At 36.1% G+C, this 20,155-nt stretch overlaps 5 protein-coding genes across 9 annotated transcripts; 3 read left to right on the forward strand and 2 right to left on the reverse strand.

Annotated features, from left to right (window-relative positions):
* Positions 1-147: 147 nt before the first annotated feature.
* LOC100182975 (rho guanine nucleotide exchange factor 4-like) lies at positions 148-7,958 on the forward strand. Of its 3 annotated transcripts, none has more exons than XM_026835399.1 (9): positions 148-317; positions 3,613-3,784; positions 4,659-4,853; positions 5,033-5,149; positions 5,544-5,711; positions 6,063-6,170; positions 6,513-6,712; positions 6,914-7,015; positions 7,224-7,958. In XM_026835399.1, the coding sequence occupies exons 1-9, from the start codon at positions 184-186 to the stop codon at positions 7,483-7,485; spliced, it is 1,458 nt and encodes a 485-aa protein (XP_026691200.1). In that variant the 5' UTR covers positions 148-183; the 3' UTR covers positions 7,486-7,958. The 3 variants fall into 3 exon arrangements, with proteins under 3 accessions (XP_026691200.1, XP_002125428.3, XP_026691201.1); XM_002125392.4 differs by having other exon boundaries at positions 153-317; positions 5,045-5,149; XM_026835400.1 differs by lacking the exons at positions 148-317; positions 3,613-3,784 and adding an exon at positions 4,003-4,110.
* Positions 7,846-10,516, reverse strand: zf(matrin)-2 (zinc finger protein). The gene is given in 6 exon segments (NM_001078439.1): positions 7,846-8,446; positions 8,722-8,790; positions 8,988-9,178; positions 9,463-9,619; positions 10,033-10,104; positions 10,300-10,516. Coding segments are annotated over 6 exon segments (1,050 nt in total). The 5' UTR covers positions 10,426-10,516; the 3' UTR covers positions 7,846-8,011.
* Positions 10,517-11,219: 703 nt separating this feature from the next.
* On the forward strand, positions 11,220-12,552 carry zf(ring/c2h2)-1 (zinc finger (RING/C2H2)-1). The gene has a single exon (XM_002125345.5). The coding sequence runs from the start codon at positions 11,335-11,337 to the stop codon at positions 12,097-12,099; it is 765 nt and encodes a 254-aa protein (XP_002125381.2). The 5' UTR covers positions 11,220-11,334; the 3' UTR covers positions 12,100-12,552.
* A 1-nt stretch (position 12,553) lies between these two features.
* Positions 12,554-17,446, forward strand: LOC100176661 (cysteine protease ATG4D). Of its 2 annotated transcripts, none has more exons than XM_002129757.3 (9): positions 12,554-12,818; positions 13,293-13,400; positions 13,827-13,949; positions 14,205-14,294; positions 14,468-14,599; positions 15,019-15,159; positions 15,639-15,878; positions 16,183-16,289; positions 16,610-17,446. In XM_002129757.3, the coding sequence occupies exons 1-9, from the start codon at positions 12,653-12,655 to the stop codon at positions 17,054-17,056; spliced, it is 1,554 nt and encodes a 517-aa protein (XP_002129793.1). In that variant the 5' UTR covers positions 12,554-12,652; the 3' UTR covers positions 17,057-17,446. The 2 variants fall into 2 exon arrangements, with proteins under 2 accessions (XP_002129793.1, XP_018668478.1); XM_018812933.1 differs by having other exon boundaries at positions 13,830-13,949.
* LOC100178981 (glycine-rich RNA-binding protein RZ1B-like) lies at positions 17,435-19,461 on the reverse strand. Of its 2 annotated transcripts, none has more exons than XM_026835401.1 (2): positions 18,102-19,461; positions 17,435-17,840 (listed from the first exon to the last, which is right to left on the reverse strand). In XM_026835401.1, the coding sequence occupies exons 1-2, from the start codon at positions 19,360-19,362 to the stop codon at positions 17,680-17,682; spliced, it is 1,422 nt and encodes a 473-aa protein (XP_026691202.1). In that variant the 5' UTR covers positions 19,363-19,461; the 3' UTR covers positions 17,435-17,679. The 2 variants fall into 2 exon arrangements, with proteins under 2 accessions (XP_026691202.1, XP_002129706.1); XM_002129670.4 differs by having other exon boundaries at positions 17,435-17,828; positions 18,102-19,459.
* Positions 19,462-20,155: the final 694 nt, after the last annotated feature.

Raw genomic sequence — 20,155 nt, forward strand, 5'->3', positions numbered from 1 at the left:
ATTGTTATTCATTTTTACTATCGAATGGGACGGGGAAAACAGAACAGAAAGAAACGCAAGAGTATAAATAAATATTTATCAAACATTATTTTAAACAATATTATTATTTTTGTTCGAAAAAATATAGGATATCCTGTGCCTGTACTAAGTGTATTATCTTTGTGTTAAAATTAAATAACAAGGATGTTAACTCCGCCACGCAGGAGTCGTGCTAATAGTATTGGGAGCCATGAAAGCACCCAGAGCGCAGTAGAACGAAGGGCCAAGAGCTTTCAACGCAAGAAGTCCGTAATGCATGGAATTATGAAACGGGGAAGGTAAATATGGTATGATGTAGGGCTGTAAATCTGGACATGATCGATCGTTCTGTTTTTGTACGGTTGAAGTATTATGGGGTTAAGTTTAACAAGACACTAGGCATGAGATAAATGAATACACCATGCGTGTCTAGTGTATAAGAAGACATATATGGTATAACTCGACAGTGAGAAGCACGAGGTAAATGAATACACCATGTGTTTGGTGTATAAGAAAATATCCATGTTATAGCTTAAAAGTGAGCATGGGGTGTTTGCATGGGGTGTTACGTATATGGATACACGTTTGGTATAAGAAGATCCATTCTGTTACGTTACAATATAAGCACGAGGTACATGTAAAAATACACGATTTGTGCCTGGTGTATAGACGAAAACACACAGTATGTTATAACTGGACAGTTATCATGAACCGAGACGAAAATCGTTCTGATTTAGTTTAAATTTAACCAGAAAATTTCGTATATTCTACTTTCGGTTAATAAGGCGACCTCCACAGTAAAGAATCTTAACATAGTGACTTCACAGGGCATGCTTTAAATTGACAGAAATCACGAATACGTCGACTACCATATCTGTAATATAGCATATAAGAAAAGCGCTTTTCATAAACTACGTAATAGAAACCCCTGACGTTAATGTAAACCTATCGATTATTACGATTTATCGATCAAAACAGAATATAATCAGTTACGCGTTTTTAAAATTCAAACTAAGTTTTTATTTTCTAAAATCTTTCTAAATCTAAACATTCTTTAAATTTTTAACTACGTTTATTCTCCTAAACTGATCTATGACGTAATAAAGCGTGTCGAACCCGCCGTATCGGGGAATCTTCGAAGCGTCATTTGTTAAGTTCTGTTACGTCAAAATTCAGTTGGAATATTATTTCTGTAACACATTAGTTAGGTTTCAAAGCCATATGTAGTGTTATAAATTTTTATGCAAATTTAGACCTCGCTGAAGGATTATTACAGGAAATTGAGTTGTATAAAAAGTATGTGGTTGGTCTATATCGTAAAATATATTGAAAAGAAAGTCATAAAATTGGTGAAGACGTCTAAATTTTATTAGATAGGGAAAAGTAGGCATTTATTTGTATGTTAAATTGATTTATTGATTAAATTGATCGTCTGGCCTTGTTAGTCTGAAAGTAAGATTAAATAAGTCAGCCAATTTAAAACTTTTTTCTCTAAAATCGACAAAACTGTTGTAGATGTATAATTTGAAGTTTTGTTTTCAATTCATATCCAACAATAGAACTCTAAGCAGTGTTACGTCATAATGAATTGTTAGTATGATCCGGAACTTACGCGGTTTGTGTTGCTTTGGTGACGACACAATCTGGTGTGTTTAGCACAATAACATTTCGAATCATGTTCTAAGGAATAATGATTTGAAAAGATTTTTTGGGTTTTTGTCTAATGAGCCAACTACCGCTAAAAAATGCGTTATGCGCAGTTTGTAGTTAGCAATGTTTACAGTACAGTAGTTCGCCCACTCGAATGTAGCGTTAAACAACAGACAGGAATGTTTAGTGTAAAATATAAATATTATTATATCCTCAAAAGTAATCGCCTTAGACGGTATAGTCTATAGGTCTATAGAAGCTTTTATCTCGAAAAGCTGTAATCTATACAGCATATGGATAATAAATGATTAAGAATTCTGTTTTCAGTTTATTGATTTATTTTCACGCATTCTCTACAAGCAAGGTTCAAGAAATCGTATTATATTGCTAAAGAGAGAGGCGAATAACCTGCGATCGAGTTAGGGTATAACAGACTGTTAAGTGTAAGCATGACAAAAATGATATCCGCGTACGGCCTTATGCCAACTGTCGATCTGTGAATATGAATTTTGTGTAACTTCTCCCCACCCTATAATATTAAAGATTCTTATCCATTTCTATATGTTTATAATAGATGATGTTCTTATCTCTTTAAATACAAAATAATGATCAGATTAACTAAAACAGCGAAGATAAAAGAATTAGCAAGGGACAGTCGCAAGGGTAAAAACTACGCAAGAAAAGGTTGTCAAATAAAACAGTGTTAAGCAAGATTAGGATGCGGGTATTTAAGGCTAAAGTATAGATAGATGTTAGGTAGGGCTTCCGTTTTACCGAATAAATAGGAACTTATTTGTGTTGAGTATAGGAAACTTGAGACACATTGTACAATATAGATATTTCCTTGGTTATGTTTATGTCGTTCACACGTACATATATAGAAGAGTATATTGGTCAGTGTAGGATTGCTACCGTTTATCGAAGAAGCTTTTGTATTTCTTTTTTAACTATAAGCGTGTTATAGTGACTGTCATTTTACCCGTAGTTCTTTCGCTTTCGTATGATACTCCGACCTTCGTTACTGTGACCACAGAAATGAAATAAAGTCAACTATTAGTTCGTAAAACAAAGCTTTCAAGTTGGATAAGGAATACAAAATGAGATGTTTTGCTAAGCCAAAAAAGGTTATACAACTTTGGTAGTAAGGATTAGTGATGTAGTCAGGGTGGGGAAATATGGGACACCTTTAGCAAATAATATCCTGATCGTGTTTTAAACAATTAACAACAGTCATAGGGGTCGTAAGGAAACGGTTATATAATTCTGTGAATGTTCTTTGTTTAGTACCAAATGGGACGAGAAAATAGAATAAAAAGGTGTCCCATATTCCCCATTCTACTATATGTACATTAATGGTATAGAAAAGAAAAATAATTGTTTTACCAAGACCACTGTAAACTAATTAGCGTAAAACGTCATTGGCTGCAGAATAGACTTTAATTTATTGGAAAACGATAAGTCCTTCACGCCCTCAGTGGGGGGTCCTACGTAAGTAAAACAACTGCTGTGCAGTTTTGTCGTCTATGTTAAACGTTATATTGCGTTTGTATCAGCAGGGGTGACACGACCAGTCTGGAGTAATGGACATAAACTTATCTGTTGATTAAATTGACAAATTTGCTGCGTGATAGTGCTTTCTTAACGATTGCATTTCTGCCGTTGTTAGAAATTGTTTATAGGGTTTTAACTTCGTTCTTTGGGATACGTTCTGTAGTAGACTAAATATTTTGACTGCAGATAAAAAACGTACGATTTATCTTTTATCTATAGAATTTAGAGTTCAGTGCGCCAGTGGGTGAAATGTATTGGAGTGTTTTGTCTATCACTCTAACAATGTCGTATACTCATTAACACAGTTTGCTGAATACTAATTATTACCAAGTTAGACTTCTAATGAAACGAAAAATATGCACAAGATTAACTAATTTTTCCTTTCTAATACAGAACTGTACGAAAGACCATGCGGTCCATGCAGATAAGTGAAGCTGAGGGCCAGGACGATGGTCATAGTAGGGGACATTTGCTCACTAATGAACAAAGATTAAGGATGTATGTATTGAAGGAAATACTTGAAACCGAGGAAGATTACACACAACTACTACAGTTTATAGTGGACGTAAGTGATAAGAGCATTCGTTCTTTTTCCACGAGGTATATGGTAACTTGTAAGTGGGCATAAGGTATATACGTGTGTAACGACTGTTGTTTTTCGGCCACGCGAGGATAAAAAGTTAAATTCAACATTCAACACCTGTTCTATCATTCATGACATTGTCTTGCCACGCGAGGATAAACAAGTTTCATTTACTTTTTCATTAAAACGAGTAAATAGTTTGATTTTAAAGGTACATGGAGCCACCGTATTGGGTTTCAAATCTGCCAAGTGTCAAAAACAAATCTTATGTTTCACAGAAGTTATGCTCGTATAGCGTCGCTCATGTCGTTAGTATGACTTCACAATATTCGTCGCCTTCGCGCGCAAACACGCACATGATGTAACATACACTGTAAACAATTCCACAAATTTGTGTAACATTTGCAATAATAAGGTTTTGATCAAAACACCAGGTTTTGAAATTTGATATCAACCTTGATTGCTTCCTCTAGGAAAATCCAGGGACAATTAATCTTGAAAGCGTTTGTTTTAACGACCGCTGTTTCCTGTCTTTGCTAATATAGCGTAAGCTATTCTTTGTTATCATGTTGAAAACACTGTATAGTAGTTTGGGGTAAGATGGAAAATCTTTCATTCTTTTTCCTCGTCTAATTTGGTGATAAACGAAGAGTATTCAAAGTATCGGCTCACATATACCGTTGTTATTTGTTCAAAGCATGATTGGGATATTTGGATATTATGTGCTAAAGGTGTCCCATCTTACCCCACTGTACTGCACAGCGGAATCCCGTGATACACTGAATTTCGTTGCCCCGCCTGGCGAGGATAAATACGTTACATGTTAACAAAGACTTAATTTTGCGTTTTTATTTAGGTTATGATTCCAAGCCTCCAAAAATGTTCACGTGACGACAGCATTCCGTCATGCACGAGTGAGACTGTGAGTGACATGTTATCAAATATACGGGAGGTTCATAAACTTCATGTGACGTTTTACGCCTCTCTGAAAGAAGCCATGGATCCATATCCTTACCACACAAACTGTATTGGAGAATTATTCATGAAACATGTAAGTCAGTCAAAGTTAGCATTAGATTATTTGAATCCAAAATGGGTCTCTTGAGATATTAAGGGCCCCATTATTGGGTCTCTTAAACGTAATGATAAAATCACATATTGTATGCTTCTTTCTTTACTCTCTGATTACTGATTTGATGTGTGAACTATAGGCTAACCTTTAATGCTTAGCACTTTTTTCAGCGCAATGATTTTGCAGCATATGGACAATATTGTGCAAACTTTAATAATGCCCAAAAGATCAGCTATAAACTGCAAGAAGATCCAGCTATTATGGAACTTATTAATGTGAGTTAACTTCAATGTAAATAAATTCAGTTTAGTACTAAGTATAATTTTGTATAGTAGGGTAGGGGAAGATAGGATAACTTTATCACAGAATACCCAAAGATCCCCATCGTATTTTAAACAATTAACAATAGTCTATGGACCCTGTAAGAAAACAGTTTTATAATTCTTTGAATTTTCTTTGTTTACTACCAAATGGGACGAGAAAATAGAATGAAAAGGTGTCCCGTCTTCCCCTACCCTACTATCTATGGGTAAGTTTCTATGGTAAGACATACCACAGTAACTAGTATATTGGCCAGATTTGGTACATTACCGAAACACCAAGATGTATTAGTTTTAGGATTCTTCAAACATTTTAAGCTGTTCAAATAAACGAAATAAACATTTTCAGGATTGGAAAAATCGTGTAGCAAGTAAAACGCGGAAGTTTCTTCATCTTGAAGGGTTCATAATATCCCCGGTTCAACGTCTTTGTAAATATCCGCTTTTGCTTAGAGAGCTGAAGAAATTCACCAACGAAAGTCATCCTGATCGTAACCCTGTTGAACAAGCCATGAATGTAAGTATGGAGATTTTTCTGACACAAGTAAATGTATTATCCCGACAGGTTTTTGCTGAATATCAAAAGATAAGCCTTTGAAATAGCAATAATAACACTGGCAGTGCAGATGCTGGTTTAGTCTCTGCTTAAATTGCAGTGTCTAGTTATAGCAAACATAATGGTACTTTTGATATATAAGAGTGGTTGGTTTCTTTGTATACATAAATGGGTAGGTGATGTATGATTAATCACTTCTATGATATAAGGCAGCTCTTTTTAACTTCTTACATTGAGTAAACCATAATGAAAGGTTATTCACTTATGATGTCACAATGCGATGAGTAACAGTTTCTCCTTGTGATGTCATAGATGATGGAAGACGTCACAGCATCGGTGAACGAAACACAAAGAAGAGCAATCACAATGCAAGCGATTCGAGATGTTGATAATTTGTGCGACTCGTGGGAACAATCTGGGGTATACTTAACTTAACATTGATAAAGTAACAGTCCTGAGTTAATAGGTAAAATTTGGGTCAAAACTCAGGTCCTGGACAAGGACCTAACGTGTAAAAATAAAAGCAACTCTGACCAACAAACCCAGTTCGCTGTTATATCATAGGGTAGGACCTCACCCTTGTAGAATAACCTGTTTCTGAAACACAGCTTAACTCATTGTCCCAAAATATTGAACCTGATTAAAAGCACTAAGAGAATTTTTCCAGAAGTTCTTATCCACAGATTAGTTATCTGCATTTTATTGCAATACAATACTAAATACTATGCACTGCATTCAAGTATCCCAACTTTTTATTTCCAGTGTCTAACAAAGCAAGGGTTTATGACCAAGAGGGGAGGATCAGTGAAGTCTTGGAACATACGTTGGTTCACATTAAGTGGATACCAACTTTGTTATTATAATGAACCTGCAGACAGACATCCTTTGAAAATATTGGACTTGACGTCTTATGTTTCAATGCAAGCAGATGCTGACCATGTTGGTCGTCCACATGCATTCAGGTTGGTTTATAAATTCATGTCAACTTAAGTTGGAAATTTAAACTCTTCCTTATATCAAATGAAACAAAACAGGTTTGTAATAACAAGTGTGTTTGCCCCTGCAAGTGAGCATATATAAGTTAACATTCACTCTATCCATTGCCCTGAAAGTACAGCTATATATACATAACAAAATAAACAGTGGTAACTTTATATTTCCAGCATCAAAATGCCTGATCGTTCATACTACATGTACACAACCAGCAGTCAAGAAAGAAGGGATTGGATTTCTATTTTGCAATGGAAGTTTTCATGTATAGACCGGTAGGTTGGAATGTTATTTAACTATTGACATTTTTCCGTTTTTCGTAAATTTAACCTCATCAGGTTATAACTGCCAAATGCACATATCCTGCTACATTATGGATTCTTATCCTACTTTCTACATTTAAAAACCAACATCGTAATTCCTTTACATAAAAGTTCAATCTGCTACTATTGAAGTATCTAACAAAGTTCTTTTTTTTAACAGCTCACGTAAGCAAGCACACCAACCGTTTGAAACCGTTATCTTCTCCTCTCTCTCATCATTCCTTCACCCTAAGAGCCAAAAACTAGAAGTTAAACAAGTCAACGACACAATCATTGAAGAGAAACCAACTTCGCCAAAAATAAACACTGAAAATGAGTTGTCACCAAAAATAAGGAAAAACCGGCCCAAGTCTTTCTTCCGTATGTCTTTTAAAAGAAGATCCAAAATCTCTTTTTCTTCCTCCTCAAACCATGATACTTGATATTTTACTTCAAACACACCGTTCGTTTGAAGTCCTGGGGTAACAGACCAAATCTGGCACAAATCCCAGGTCCGTGACAATGACCTCACCCACATAGACTGTCATTACAACTCCTATTACAGAAAGGTAAAATCCTACGCAAATACTAGCCACTGTACTTTACTGCATGTACCAATTCAGTCCATGGTTGCTGAAACTGTGTTCTTAAACCTTCACTTAACTTATTTTCTATTTTCAGCAAGAGTTACAAAGTTTTTTTAGATCCAAAGGATCCAACAGTGACAGACTCAACCCTTTAAAATATTTAAGAATCCCTGCTTTAATGGCCTCCTTTTATAATGGTCCATGTTTTATACCAAGTTTGGGGTCGATAAAATACATTTTTTTTATATTTTTGTTCCAAAGTTCTTCAAAATTCGTTATATTTTCTACACTTGTTGTTTGTGAACAAATCTTCTTATTACATCACAAAGTTAAAAATGATTGATGTTACAGACAGACTTTATGGGGTTTAAGGGGAAACTCTCTAGTTTTCAGGGTCATCTGAATCTGGAGGCGGGGCCATTGGCGGAGGGGGTGGGGCAGGACCCCGGGGCCCTTGATCCATAAACCCATCAGGGTGACCCATACGTGGACCTCCCATCATAGGAGGTCCCATAGGGGGCCTTTGCCCCATCATTGGGGGCCCACCCATGGGTGGCGGGCCTCTGAAATTAAAAGGTGGGGGCATATGACCCCCAGGCCCATTCTGCGGGGGTGGAGGTCCCATAGGGTTAAAAGGCATTCGGTCGTGGAAATTTGGAGGGTGATCAAAGTTCATGTCATCGTTATCCATCTGTGGAGGTGGGGGAAGCGTTCCTGGAGGAAGAAGATTATTTTCTTCATCATCCATTCGATCCCGGGGGTTTGACATCATGGGAGGAGGTCTCATTTCAATCTTATAATGAAACTGGAGGAAAAACTAAACAAAGAAAAGTTAATGTTGGTTTGCAAGGAAGGCTGCGATAGTTAGACACATAGTCTTGTAAAACTAACTGGTTGTACTTGTACTTGTAGTAATATTACAGTGCAAAAAACCCAAGGTATATAGCATGTATGATAACATAACTTTGTCTTTTACCTTCAAACATGCTAATGATGCTATATTCATTGGGAAAAGATAACCAAGTTCGGTAATGTATGGGCTTTCTGGTTGTACCATATACATACTTGTGTTATGGTAAGAATAAAGCTAACCTGTTTTGTATCTTTGTTCCAGTAAGTCCAGAATTTACTCTCGCCCTTGTCTATCTCCCTGCTTGGCACCTGTAATATTGGAGGTTAAACGGGATCAGAATATGTTCAGTGAAACAAAACATTACACAGCTCTTAATTAAAAAAGTAGCAAAAATATAAAAACAGTAAAGAGCATGTTAGTATTCTCATCTCATGCTCATAATACAGAATTACTATCAGACAACAGGCAAAACATAAAAACTGTCTTATAAATTTATATAGCAAACCTTAAAAGCAACAGTTTCATAAGGTTCAGCAGCAAAGAGAAGATATTGCCAACTTCTATCCGGTGGTTCAATGTGTTGTTCATATGCTGACATAAACCTGTGTCGAGGCTGAATTGTTTCAACAATCTCCGGATAATCAACTTGAAACAATAAACTTTGTTGACCGGTTTCTGGGACTCTTTGCTTTGTGACTAGGAAATAATAAGTAGCTTATTAATTCGATGTTAATATTGGAAGAAATATAAAAATAATTCTCTATCTATTTTTTTTTCTTCTTTTTGGGTTTTATTTATTTGTATAAAATTGCAGAAAAGTAACTATGCATTGATATATATATAATAAAATACCTACTTTTGGCGTAATATGTGGGTGGTAAAAAGATATGATATCTCACATTCTTACCCCTGTTTTAAGAGATAGTGTGACATCGGGCACTCCTAACATTACACCTTAGTTTTCAAGTATATTTTCCTACCTTTATAACCAGGCCTTCCAATCTTTACAAACTTCTTCACTTCCACCATTGGTTTAACAGGAGCAGGTTGGATGGGAGCTTCCTTTGCATCTCTTGCTGCTCTCTTTGCGAGGTTGGATTGATGTTTCTTTCCTTGGGTGTGAGCCAAGTAACTACCCTGAAATATAATATGATAATTAGACTCAGTTAAAAAGGGACTTATTACACAACAGGTGAACAAAATATACAAAACATTCCGGATATTAAAGTTTAAAACCATTATTTAAATTTTATATTTGTTTTATTTTAACATCACCTAAGAATATCAGGTATACAGATCTAGATGGTGATATAATACTACACTCCATTCAATGTAGGTTAACCCCTATAGCGTGACACTATGGATTTTGAGATTTAGGCCAGGGTTGGCCCATCACTCAGAACCTAACGTATGAAAGCACACAAGCTTGTATACTAAAATACTTCGACAGATAATTTCAACAGTTATTTATTGCCAATCTGGTAGTTAAGCGCTTGACATAACTTGAGTTATCGTCGAAATATTCACCACTGACAACACAGCCCACTTACCTCATTATTGTGAAGCGTCAAACATAACTTGCATTCATATGAACCAAGATGATTTTTCATAAAATAAGGATCCTGAAAGCAATTTATAGGTAATTGAAGTGGGACTAATAATAATTGTAAATAAAAAACATATAACTAGGCTGTGATAAGTTAATGACTTATTATCGCATTCGGTAGTAAATGAAAAATGTCTACAAAATTATACACTGGTATTCTTACGATTACGATTGTAAAATATCGTTTTTAACAACAGCTAAATCTACAAACCTTATTTAAATCAATAGTTTCAAGTGCAAGTTGCCTCAACCTTTCCCTTCTATCACGATTAGCATCAGATAAAGAAGCAACTCCTCCAGAGCCAGTCTTTCCACCAGCTCTGTTTTGGAAATCCATTTTGGAAGTTTCGCTCAGCAACTACCTTGACCCACTTGTGTTTTACCCTTCTTTAAATCATACACCCCTGTTAATTCAATGTAAACATAGGTCACTACATCAAATAAGCAAAACGTTATAGAGTTATGGGTTTAAAAAAAAACGCAACTCGCCGCTGCTACATTAAAGCTATACATTAATTTTCCAATAGATGATATAATACGAGCGTATAAAAAGATGCATAACCACATAGACTCCTACACTTGACTTTTAACGAAGATTTAATTACTTGCTTTACTCCTTAACTAACAAGATACACACATGCGACTGCAAATGAAAAATTGTAGCAAGCCGACGCTTTTTGTACGTCTACATAAACATCTTATATACGGTTTTTATATGGGGTGCAATTTTGTAGATATGTTGAAACTTCGCATCACGATAGCGTGCGCTGATTTTGCTGCTACGCTTTGTTCGATTAGTTTGTCATATAATTGGTATATATCCCCGTAACACGAAATGGTTACAGTCACGCCACACTCGCTGTTTCTTGATCAATATGGCATTTGCGTTAATGTCAGTTTAAATAGCTGAGGTTAAACAAGCAGATCAATATAGAGAAAGTTATTACGAGTCATATTTGCTCAACACGTAATTAGTTGTTAAAATGAGTTTTAAGTCGCGCAAATACGCTTCTTATTGCTCTGGCCCTAGTAGTCTAGTTTCATTGCGTATAACTCGTTGCGAACAGTTGTGAGTTGTATAATTATGTTTTGTAATTCTGAGTATATTTATGAAGTGTTTGAATGGAAATATCACAATAAACTAATTAAGTTTTCCAAATATTTTTTAGCCTGGAAAACATCAGCCAGACGCATAAAGCACTTTATAGGACGTAAGTTGATTTTAATCTCTGCATTTAAATCAAAAATGGACGATAACCACATGCAAAGAAAACGAAGACACAAAGACAGTTACGGATCAGATCGTTATAAGAAGCATACCAACAAAGATGAAAGAAACTGGAGGCCTAATAATTACATGGATGAGAATAGATATGGGAGGAATATGCAAAGCTCGAATAGTCATCATAGAGATAAATCACATGATTGGGATATACAGGTTCATTTGATTGGCAAAAAAGTAAGAGACCCAATGATTCACGTCTGTGAGACATGTTCTTTACCAATACGTAGCTATGGAAGAATGATACCTTGCAAACATGTATTCTGCTTTTCTTGTGCAAAGAAAACTGATAACAATTGCCCAAGATGCAAGGACAGTGTGCAGAGGATTGAGCAGTGCCCTCTTGGAAGTGTATGGCTGTGTTCTTTAACAAATGGATGCAGGAGAACTTACTTATCCAAGCGAGACCTACAAGCTCATGTGCAGCACCGCCACAGTAAAATCCCCCCAACCCCAATCATCCCCCCTCCCCATCCACTTGTAATGCCCCCAGTAAATGTGGGTCGCCCGCCCCCTATCACAGTACCCCCGCCACAACTGATAATGCCTGCTAGTTCAGTGAACCTAACTAGACCAGCTGTATCAATTCCCCATGCAGTAATTGCACAGCAGAAAGAACCCGTGGCCATTCCACGCTCAAGTAACTTGATAACTATCCAAATACAGGACAATCAAAACCAACCGCCGAGACTGCCCAACCAGCCACAAGGTTTTCAACCGAACCAGTGACAATTTTGGCAATAAAATTAAATACTGTATTAAACACATTAAACACTTAGTCTTGTTATTGGGAGATTTGACTATGATAATTTTTATCGTAGTTGTTGTGTGCAACAAAACATTGCCGGGTGTATAATATTTCTTATGAATTATGAATATATTTCCGCTGTTACTACAAGACGTTTTTTGCTACCCAAACTTTTATTGACACAAAAGTCTAGACTTTTACAGATATTTGATAAAAGGGTGTCACTTTCCCGATATTATAAAAGGACTCTCCGCATAGCAAAAAACAAGTATACATCCACCATTTTTATTTATGCTACTATTTAAAAATGAATTCATGCAGAACAATCATTGTACACTTCAACTTCATTGTTTTATATACAAATTCACTCCATTTTCTGTCAAAAACTTACCAACTTACAAGTTAATAAACTGTTATAATGTGTCTCTTTTAAGGTTTTGTTAAACCACAAAACTGTAGACTTTGAAATTGCCAACGTCATGTGCATAAGATAAAGAAATAAATATGGCATAAGTCTTAACAAAGTCCTCTGATATGGCATTTAAATCCAGCTTTGATGAGCTGATCAAGGATATAAAGTCAATCTCATTTAGTAATAACCCTTCAAATGGAGAGACTGCTCAACCAGCGAGCAGTAAACCAGATAACGGAGTAAATATGAAATCGAAATTCTTGGAAACATGGAATAACTTCAGATATGGTAAGCTTTCACAGCATTAACACTTTAGACTTAATATTTTTGGTATAACAATATAATATTATACCATGCCAGCACAATGATTTGTTTATGTTAATATATTATAATTGACAATTGTTCTATAAACCGATTCAGGTTTCACTAATTTTAATGCATTTACATTATAGCAGTACGGGGAAATAATGACATTTTGACCTATTGTATTATTAGAAGCCCACTATTATTCATTGGCAAACTATGATCAAGTGGTTTTCAATGGCAATATATATTTATAACGGCAACAGGTTGTCTATATAGTAGCTTATTAATTTATTAAAGTCAAAAGTAAAACTAAGTGTGCAAACACAAAGTACACGTTATGTTTTAAAGGAGTAAAGTAACTGTTTATTTTGTGTTCAGACTGATTAGAATGATTGCGGCCACACACTTTGTTATTACATTTAATCTTTCAACCTTCTAATTTCCACATAATAACAGATATGAGATCTGACCCAAGCTTTAAGAAAGACTCTCCACTATGGTTACTTGGTAAATGTTATCATCTCAAAAAGCCAAGCCTGTCATCAGATACATCAGAAAATGCAGGTGAACCAACACAGAATAATTTAACAGTAATTCTCATGTGATAGGATGTCTGGGTATTATACCAAATGTCCAAATCTGTTGTCTTTATGACGTAGCATGTTCATATCAAATGTAAAGCATCTCAATTCTCCGATTTAACACTTACAGTGTCTAGTCCAGTGTCTATATCTTATTTTAGTACAGCTTATATCACATTACACATTTAATCTGTCTATCTAAAGTTCATTTTTTTGCATTATACTGTCATAGATTACATTTTTTTCTTATTTGCTTCTAAAAATGTGGTCTGCTTCTGGTTTTTAAAGAAACATGCCACAAGGCACAAATGGTGGTAGCTTTGATCCTTGAACCCCATATCTTCTGGTTTAGTTATGTTTTCCATTGTGCAAAGGCCTTTTATGTAACTCCAAAACTATCTGGTTACAGAAGGCAGCCAACAAAGCACAAGTGAAAGTTATAATATGCTTCCTAAACACCTCAAGTTGTTTCTGGTTGATTTTCATTCAAAACTCTGGTTCACGTATAGAAAAGGCTTTCCCACTTTGAATGGTAAGCTGATTATACTAAATATCAGGATTACCAACAAATCAGTTTAATTTGGAGTTCCGATTTTAATACTGCTTATTGTATTTAAAACATATTTTCTTCTATATTATGTACAACATATGATCTGAGATGTAAATTTACTTTATCTGTGGACTGACTGTGGTGATGAGCCAAAATCTGCCCTAAATCCCGGAACCCATTAAGTTGCTTGCCATAGGACCTTGCCCATATAAAATAAAATTGCAATAAATTCCATAGATACAAATTTAACATCGGATACAGGATGGGGTTGTATGCTACGTACTGCACAGATGATGATAGCTCAAAGTTTTATAGTCCATTTGTTGGGTGAGTAGCTTTGAATTTATTTTTTCCTTTAAATGGAACTCCTTAACTGTACTAGAGCCAAACAGACTAGGCCCCTTTGGAGCTGAATTTCCATATTTTTGATATAGTCCCATTTTAAGTATGTTTACATTGTAAAATAAACACAGTGGACCACACATTGATTTATTCCATAGGCAGAAACTGGCGTTGGACACCCTCGAGACTAAGCATGGAGCAGTCTGACATCCATAGAAACATTATAACATGGTTCCTTGATGAACAAAATATCAGATGTCCGTTTAGTTTGCATCAGCTTACTGAAATAGGTATGCTTTTAGTCTATATATGAATAAGATTTATTCAAATGAGATTTTTATAAAGCTTTTACACTTCTTAGTGTTTAAATCAGTTGTTCTTAGAATGTATTGCTTTGCACCTTGATGTGTTTTACTATTTTCCAAAGGTTATCCAAGGATAAATACTAAATAGGTATACTGGTTTGTTACTTGATTGCTGTTTTGTTACATAGCAAAAATGCACCTTTACACCTGTTTTTAATCAAGCTGAGGACTTGTGTTTACCCAAAACTATTTGTGGAAAACCAAGCATATCCTTACAACAACATAGTTTATCCTTGTAATGTGGTGTATTGTCTAAATGTATAGTCAATTGTATATGATTGATGTGATGTAGGCCAGAGTTTGCATCACATATTATGTATTACTTCAATCCTTACAAACAACAGGTTTAAGTTATCGTTGCAAGCCTGGCAACTGGTATGGCCCAAACACTGCAGCTTACATCATGCAAGATGCTTTAGAGTGCGCCAAGGGAAAGACAGAACTTCTAAACAACATTATGGTTTACATTGCTCAAGATAGTACAGGTTGGTTGTGTAATGGGTGGCTTTATATAAATACTGCATGGGATATCCATTAAGTTTGGCTGTTCATAAGGATTGACAGACAAGTAATTAGTTGAACACAGATGAATATTTATTCATAGGACTGTAATAAAGAAGTGGGACAAATCAAAGTTTACATGGGTGTTCTTTTGCACACAGTATATTGGTTTTATAAACTTTACATGCGCAGATACGCTTACTAGTTACCAAGTTTCAATCCCCAATAGACCTTACTTCAAATGTTACACAAAGTTTTCCAAACCAAAGTTCTGTAACTAAAAATCACCAAAGATAAAAGATACTGTGTGTGCTGTTACATAACTATTTAAACTGTTGTAACTGTCCTTTCAAAATACTGGTTACTATAAAACTTTTTATATGTTTTACTATTCTGTTAACCATGTGGGCTTTGGATGGGTTTAAGGGTGAATTTTAGATATATTTTAATAATTATTACTCAGTTTATATTGATGATGTCATCGAGATGTGTGAATGGAAAAACACAGCCAGTGATGCCGATCTAAAAACCTCAACCACCTCAAGCAATAGATCAGTTATTGTGTTGATCCCTGTCCGTCTTGGAGAAGCAACACTGAACCCAATATACATCCCATGCATTCAATCCATGCTGACGTTGGATCAGAGTGTTGGAATAATGGGCGGGAAACCAAAACATTCACTTTACTTTATCGGATTTCAAGGTACCAATTCCATAGCTGTATTTAACTCTCGGAATTTACTGTTTACCCAACTTATAGCAAAGTACTATGATATGAATACAAGGTTTAACATTACTTGGTTATGCTTAGTGTGTATTTGACTATTTGGTGTTTTGGAAACGCTGTAATGACAACTCACTTCCTATATTTCTTTAGCAATATGATGGTGCAGACTGTACAGTGCCAAACATGGACTTAAAACACTAGCACCACCATTTCGTATAACAATAACATGGTTAAGATAACAGACCACTTCTGAATCACACTACAATCCCTCCTTTGTTAGATGAATATCTCTTCTACCTGGACCCACATTACTGCCAACAAGCTGACCACCCAGCTGCTTTCAAGAATGATCTGCTGCAAAATTATCATTGTAATTCACCCAGAAAGGTAACAACAACAACAACTATATTTACAAGTCTCTTTAGGTGTACTGGCTGATTCTGTATGTAAGGGATAATAATACTTTCAGCAATTTTTAACTCCTATTGAAGTGACTGCTGCAGGATAGTAAAGACAATTACTTCTGGCTTAAATAAACCTGTAATACATAGTGGGCTAGCTACACCTAGGATTTTCTACACTGTGTTAATCAGTTAATGTTACAACCAACAAGGGAAAACTTATTTCACTGCATTTATAAACCTTTCTAAATCTTTAATAGAGTTTTTGAGCTTTTATCATCAAAGTTAACGTCTCTTTTCTTGCAGACAAATATCTCCAAGATGGACCCAAGCTGCTGTCTAGGTTTTTACTGCCGCGATTACAAAGACTTTCAATCATTTGTTTGTGAAGCAAATAAGTTTTTATCGCCTCCAAAACAGAAGATGAGTTATCCACTGTGTTTAATAATGAAGGGCAGTGCATTAGATCATAGAATAAGAAGAAAATCTGAAGCTGACTCCTTTACAGTTATTCCTACAAGCAGTGACGGTTTTACTGAAATAGAGTTTAATGAAAAAACTTTTGACACTGAAGATAAAACGGACGGAGTGATAGCAGTCAGTGATGATGAAAGCAAAGCCTCAAGTTCAACTGATAAGTTCAGTTTTTCTCTTGCGTCCACCAAGTCACTATTAACGAACATTTATAAATCAAAATCCCCAAAACCAGATCGTAAATTCCGCTCCATGGAAGAGGAGTTTGAATTATTATAGAAGTTTTCCTACATTTTAGCTTTTAATTTATTTTCAAAGTTTTTCATAAAATAAATATTTATTTCCGTTAAATTTGTTGGGTAGGTTGAATTTAACCTGCACTGTGAAGCAAAGAATTCTGACACAGTTGTTGTACAATGTAGATCAAGTGTTGCTGTTTTTGTTGCATAAATACATCTGCCGTCTGGGGTGCAATATTAACCTGTGTAGTGTATACTCTACACCTACAGGGAACCTATATGGTCATGCCAAGCACATTTTGCCAGAGTTTATCAGCCCACTTTTTGAACAATGTCAATCTGATAAATGATTTTTTTAAACCGACGTTACCACTGTTTGCTGTTAGCAACCTAAATGTTAACTTCACAGAAATATAACTTTATGTTCTAATTTTGTAATGCAGTTGTTTTAAAATGAAGCATCAGTTAAAAGCAGATGTAACGAATAAGTCATATACAGAATGAGCACCTGTTATGTTGCAAACATAGTAAGGTCGATTCGAATTTATAATATTCCAGCAGCTTTGATATGCTGCTTGATTTCAGTGAATTTTCTGTGTGAAGTTGCAGATTTATACAGATTTGAACAGTTCAGCATAATTGTTTATAGCGGCAGCTTGGTATCTAAAATCTGCGGCTCCTTGTGGGTGGACTGTTTCTATGTGCAGATCTTTTGGATACTCTGTCATGCCCATCTAGTTGTCTTGCACTTGGAGAAGCAGCATACCTATCTGTTGTCCCATATTGAACGTCTGCTTCTTGGTAACGGGTACCTTCAATTTTAACTAGGTCATATTTATATCAGCATACCATACTTACTTGTTATTTTCATTAGCATACAACAGAATGTTAGCAATTATGAGTTTAGGCAACACAATTTAAGATACTGGTAATCTTACGAAGAGTAAACTATTAAACAAATGCTTTTCCAAGTCTCTTTACCTTTTGACTCTCCTTACTTACCATATTCAAACAATGTTATAAACAAAATTATGCTTGGCAGCTTTTTAACTGCTGCAGAACTACAAAGAATCAAGTTACATTACCTGTTGGGATTCCACGATCTATAGTCACAGTATTTCTGCTTGACTGAAAATCTCTTGAATCTCTGACCTCCCTTATATCTCCCCCATCCCTTCCACTTCTGGATAACCCAACATCTGATCTTTTGGTTGAGTAACTTCGCTTCTGCACTGGTGGACTGAGCTGCCGACGAGAGTTTGAATACGAACTCCTGTCTGGTGCAGCGCTCTTTATATCTGTGTATGTAGATGCAGTGTATTGATTCGGGGAAGGATCTCGTGGCCTACGTCGAGTTGGTGAGCTGTAATCTCTGTATGAAGTCTCTGTATACCCCCGAGCTGGCCTTGAATCTTTAACAATTTCCCTTCTTGAATCTCTTGACTCTCTTGTTCTTGTTGGTGGTGAATATCCCCGCTCTGGGCGCTTTGAAACTGGTGATGTATACTCCCTTCTATATTGGACACTATCCGATGCGATTCTTCTGCTCTTCTGAGCAACTGGACTCTCATCCCTGTAAGAAGCTCCAGCATATCTTGCCACTGGACTCCTTGATCTTGCAACTTCTGTTCTGCTATTGTTTCCACTGTATCTATCCTCATAACCACGCGACCCATAAGTTTCATCCCTATGACTCTCATACCTTGGTGCAGGGTTATAATCCCTCTTTTGTTCATCATACCCACCCCCCATTGGGCGGGATCCATTGTAATTGTTTCCAGACCTCGAATCCGAATAACTTCTTGATTCCCCAAAGCTCTTTGAGTCACCATAGCTTCGCGAATCTCCAAATCCTCGTTGTGACCCTCTATATCCCCTCCTTGAGTTTTGAAACCCTCCTCTTGGATCATCATATTGACTCCTCCTGTCTGAAACATATGAGTCTCTTGCTTCATGGCGGTCATCATCATACGAACTTCTCCTCTCAGCTCTTCCTCTGAAATCTCCTCCATCATACCTTCGCTCCCCGCCTCTTCCTCCACGAAATCCTCCTCTTTTAGATCTCGGCCGATCCGCCATTGCTGCTTGTCTCTCTGCCTTTCTAACAGTAACACATCGGCCCATTATCTCCACCCCATGCATTCTTCGAATAGCTTCGTCAGCAGAATCCTGACTTTCAAACGACATGAATGCAAATCCACGAGAAACATTTGTCTCTCTATCTCTCAGAACCATAACCTGAGAAATGTCCCCGAACATCCCAAATGCCTTTTCAAGATCTTGTTCACTACAATCAAGATCTAACCCCCCAATAAAGATCCGAGCATCAAGACTTTCATAACTCATGGTGGCAACAGCTTTCAAACTCTATCACTGGAAGTTCAAGCTTCAATAAACGAATGTCACTTAGTTATCTGTACAGGAAAACTTTGGAAGTTATAACACAGTTACATTATCTGCTTTGTGTCAGCCTACTTTGCATTGTATTTTTATATTTATAAAATTTATAGTGGACGAATTTAAAAAACTTATTTAGTGACCACTTGGTTGGAACAACTTCTTTTAAGTGTTAAGTGTCATGCCCAAGAACATATTTGCTAACAATGATAGCAGCATCTAGCTTCGGTTTTCGAACCCTGTATTATTTGGTAAGAAACACCTAACTGCTGTGTTGGTGACGGCTGTTAAGGAGTCTGCAATATGAGGCAATTTGCCATTGATACCGTTGAAACTTTGAAATTCCGAAGCACTGTTGTATTACAATTCCATATATACATGGATGTTAACATGTACAGCTGCTAGTAATGTTGAAACAAGCAAAGTATGGATCCGTTCTTATATCTAACAAATCTGCTCAGCTTGTGCTGGTAGTGGCGGAAGACACTACATCCAAGTGAACTTTACATAATTACTGAATAGCATCTCAATTTCTACATATCATTATATACAATATATGGCAAACTAAATGATTTAGAAACTTAGCTTTAAAATGGCAGAAATCGTATCGTGTTTTTACAGTGCTAATGTTCTCCAGTTATATTTACAGGTACAATACAAAACTGGAACCAGACGCCGCTTCACGACCACTTGAAACTGTACAACGTTGACATTACGTTCTGCGAAGTTTTATTCATTCTCG

The sequence above is a fragment of the Ciona intestinalis genome, chromosome 8 (assembly GCF_000224145.3).
Source record: "Ciona intestinalis chromosome 8, KH, whole genome shotgun sequence".
Taxonomy (NCBI): domain Eukaryota; kingdom Metazoa; phylum Chordata; class Ascidiacea; order Phlebobranchia; family Cionidae; genus Ciona; species Ciona intestinalis.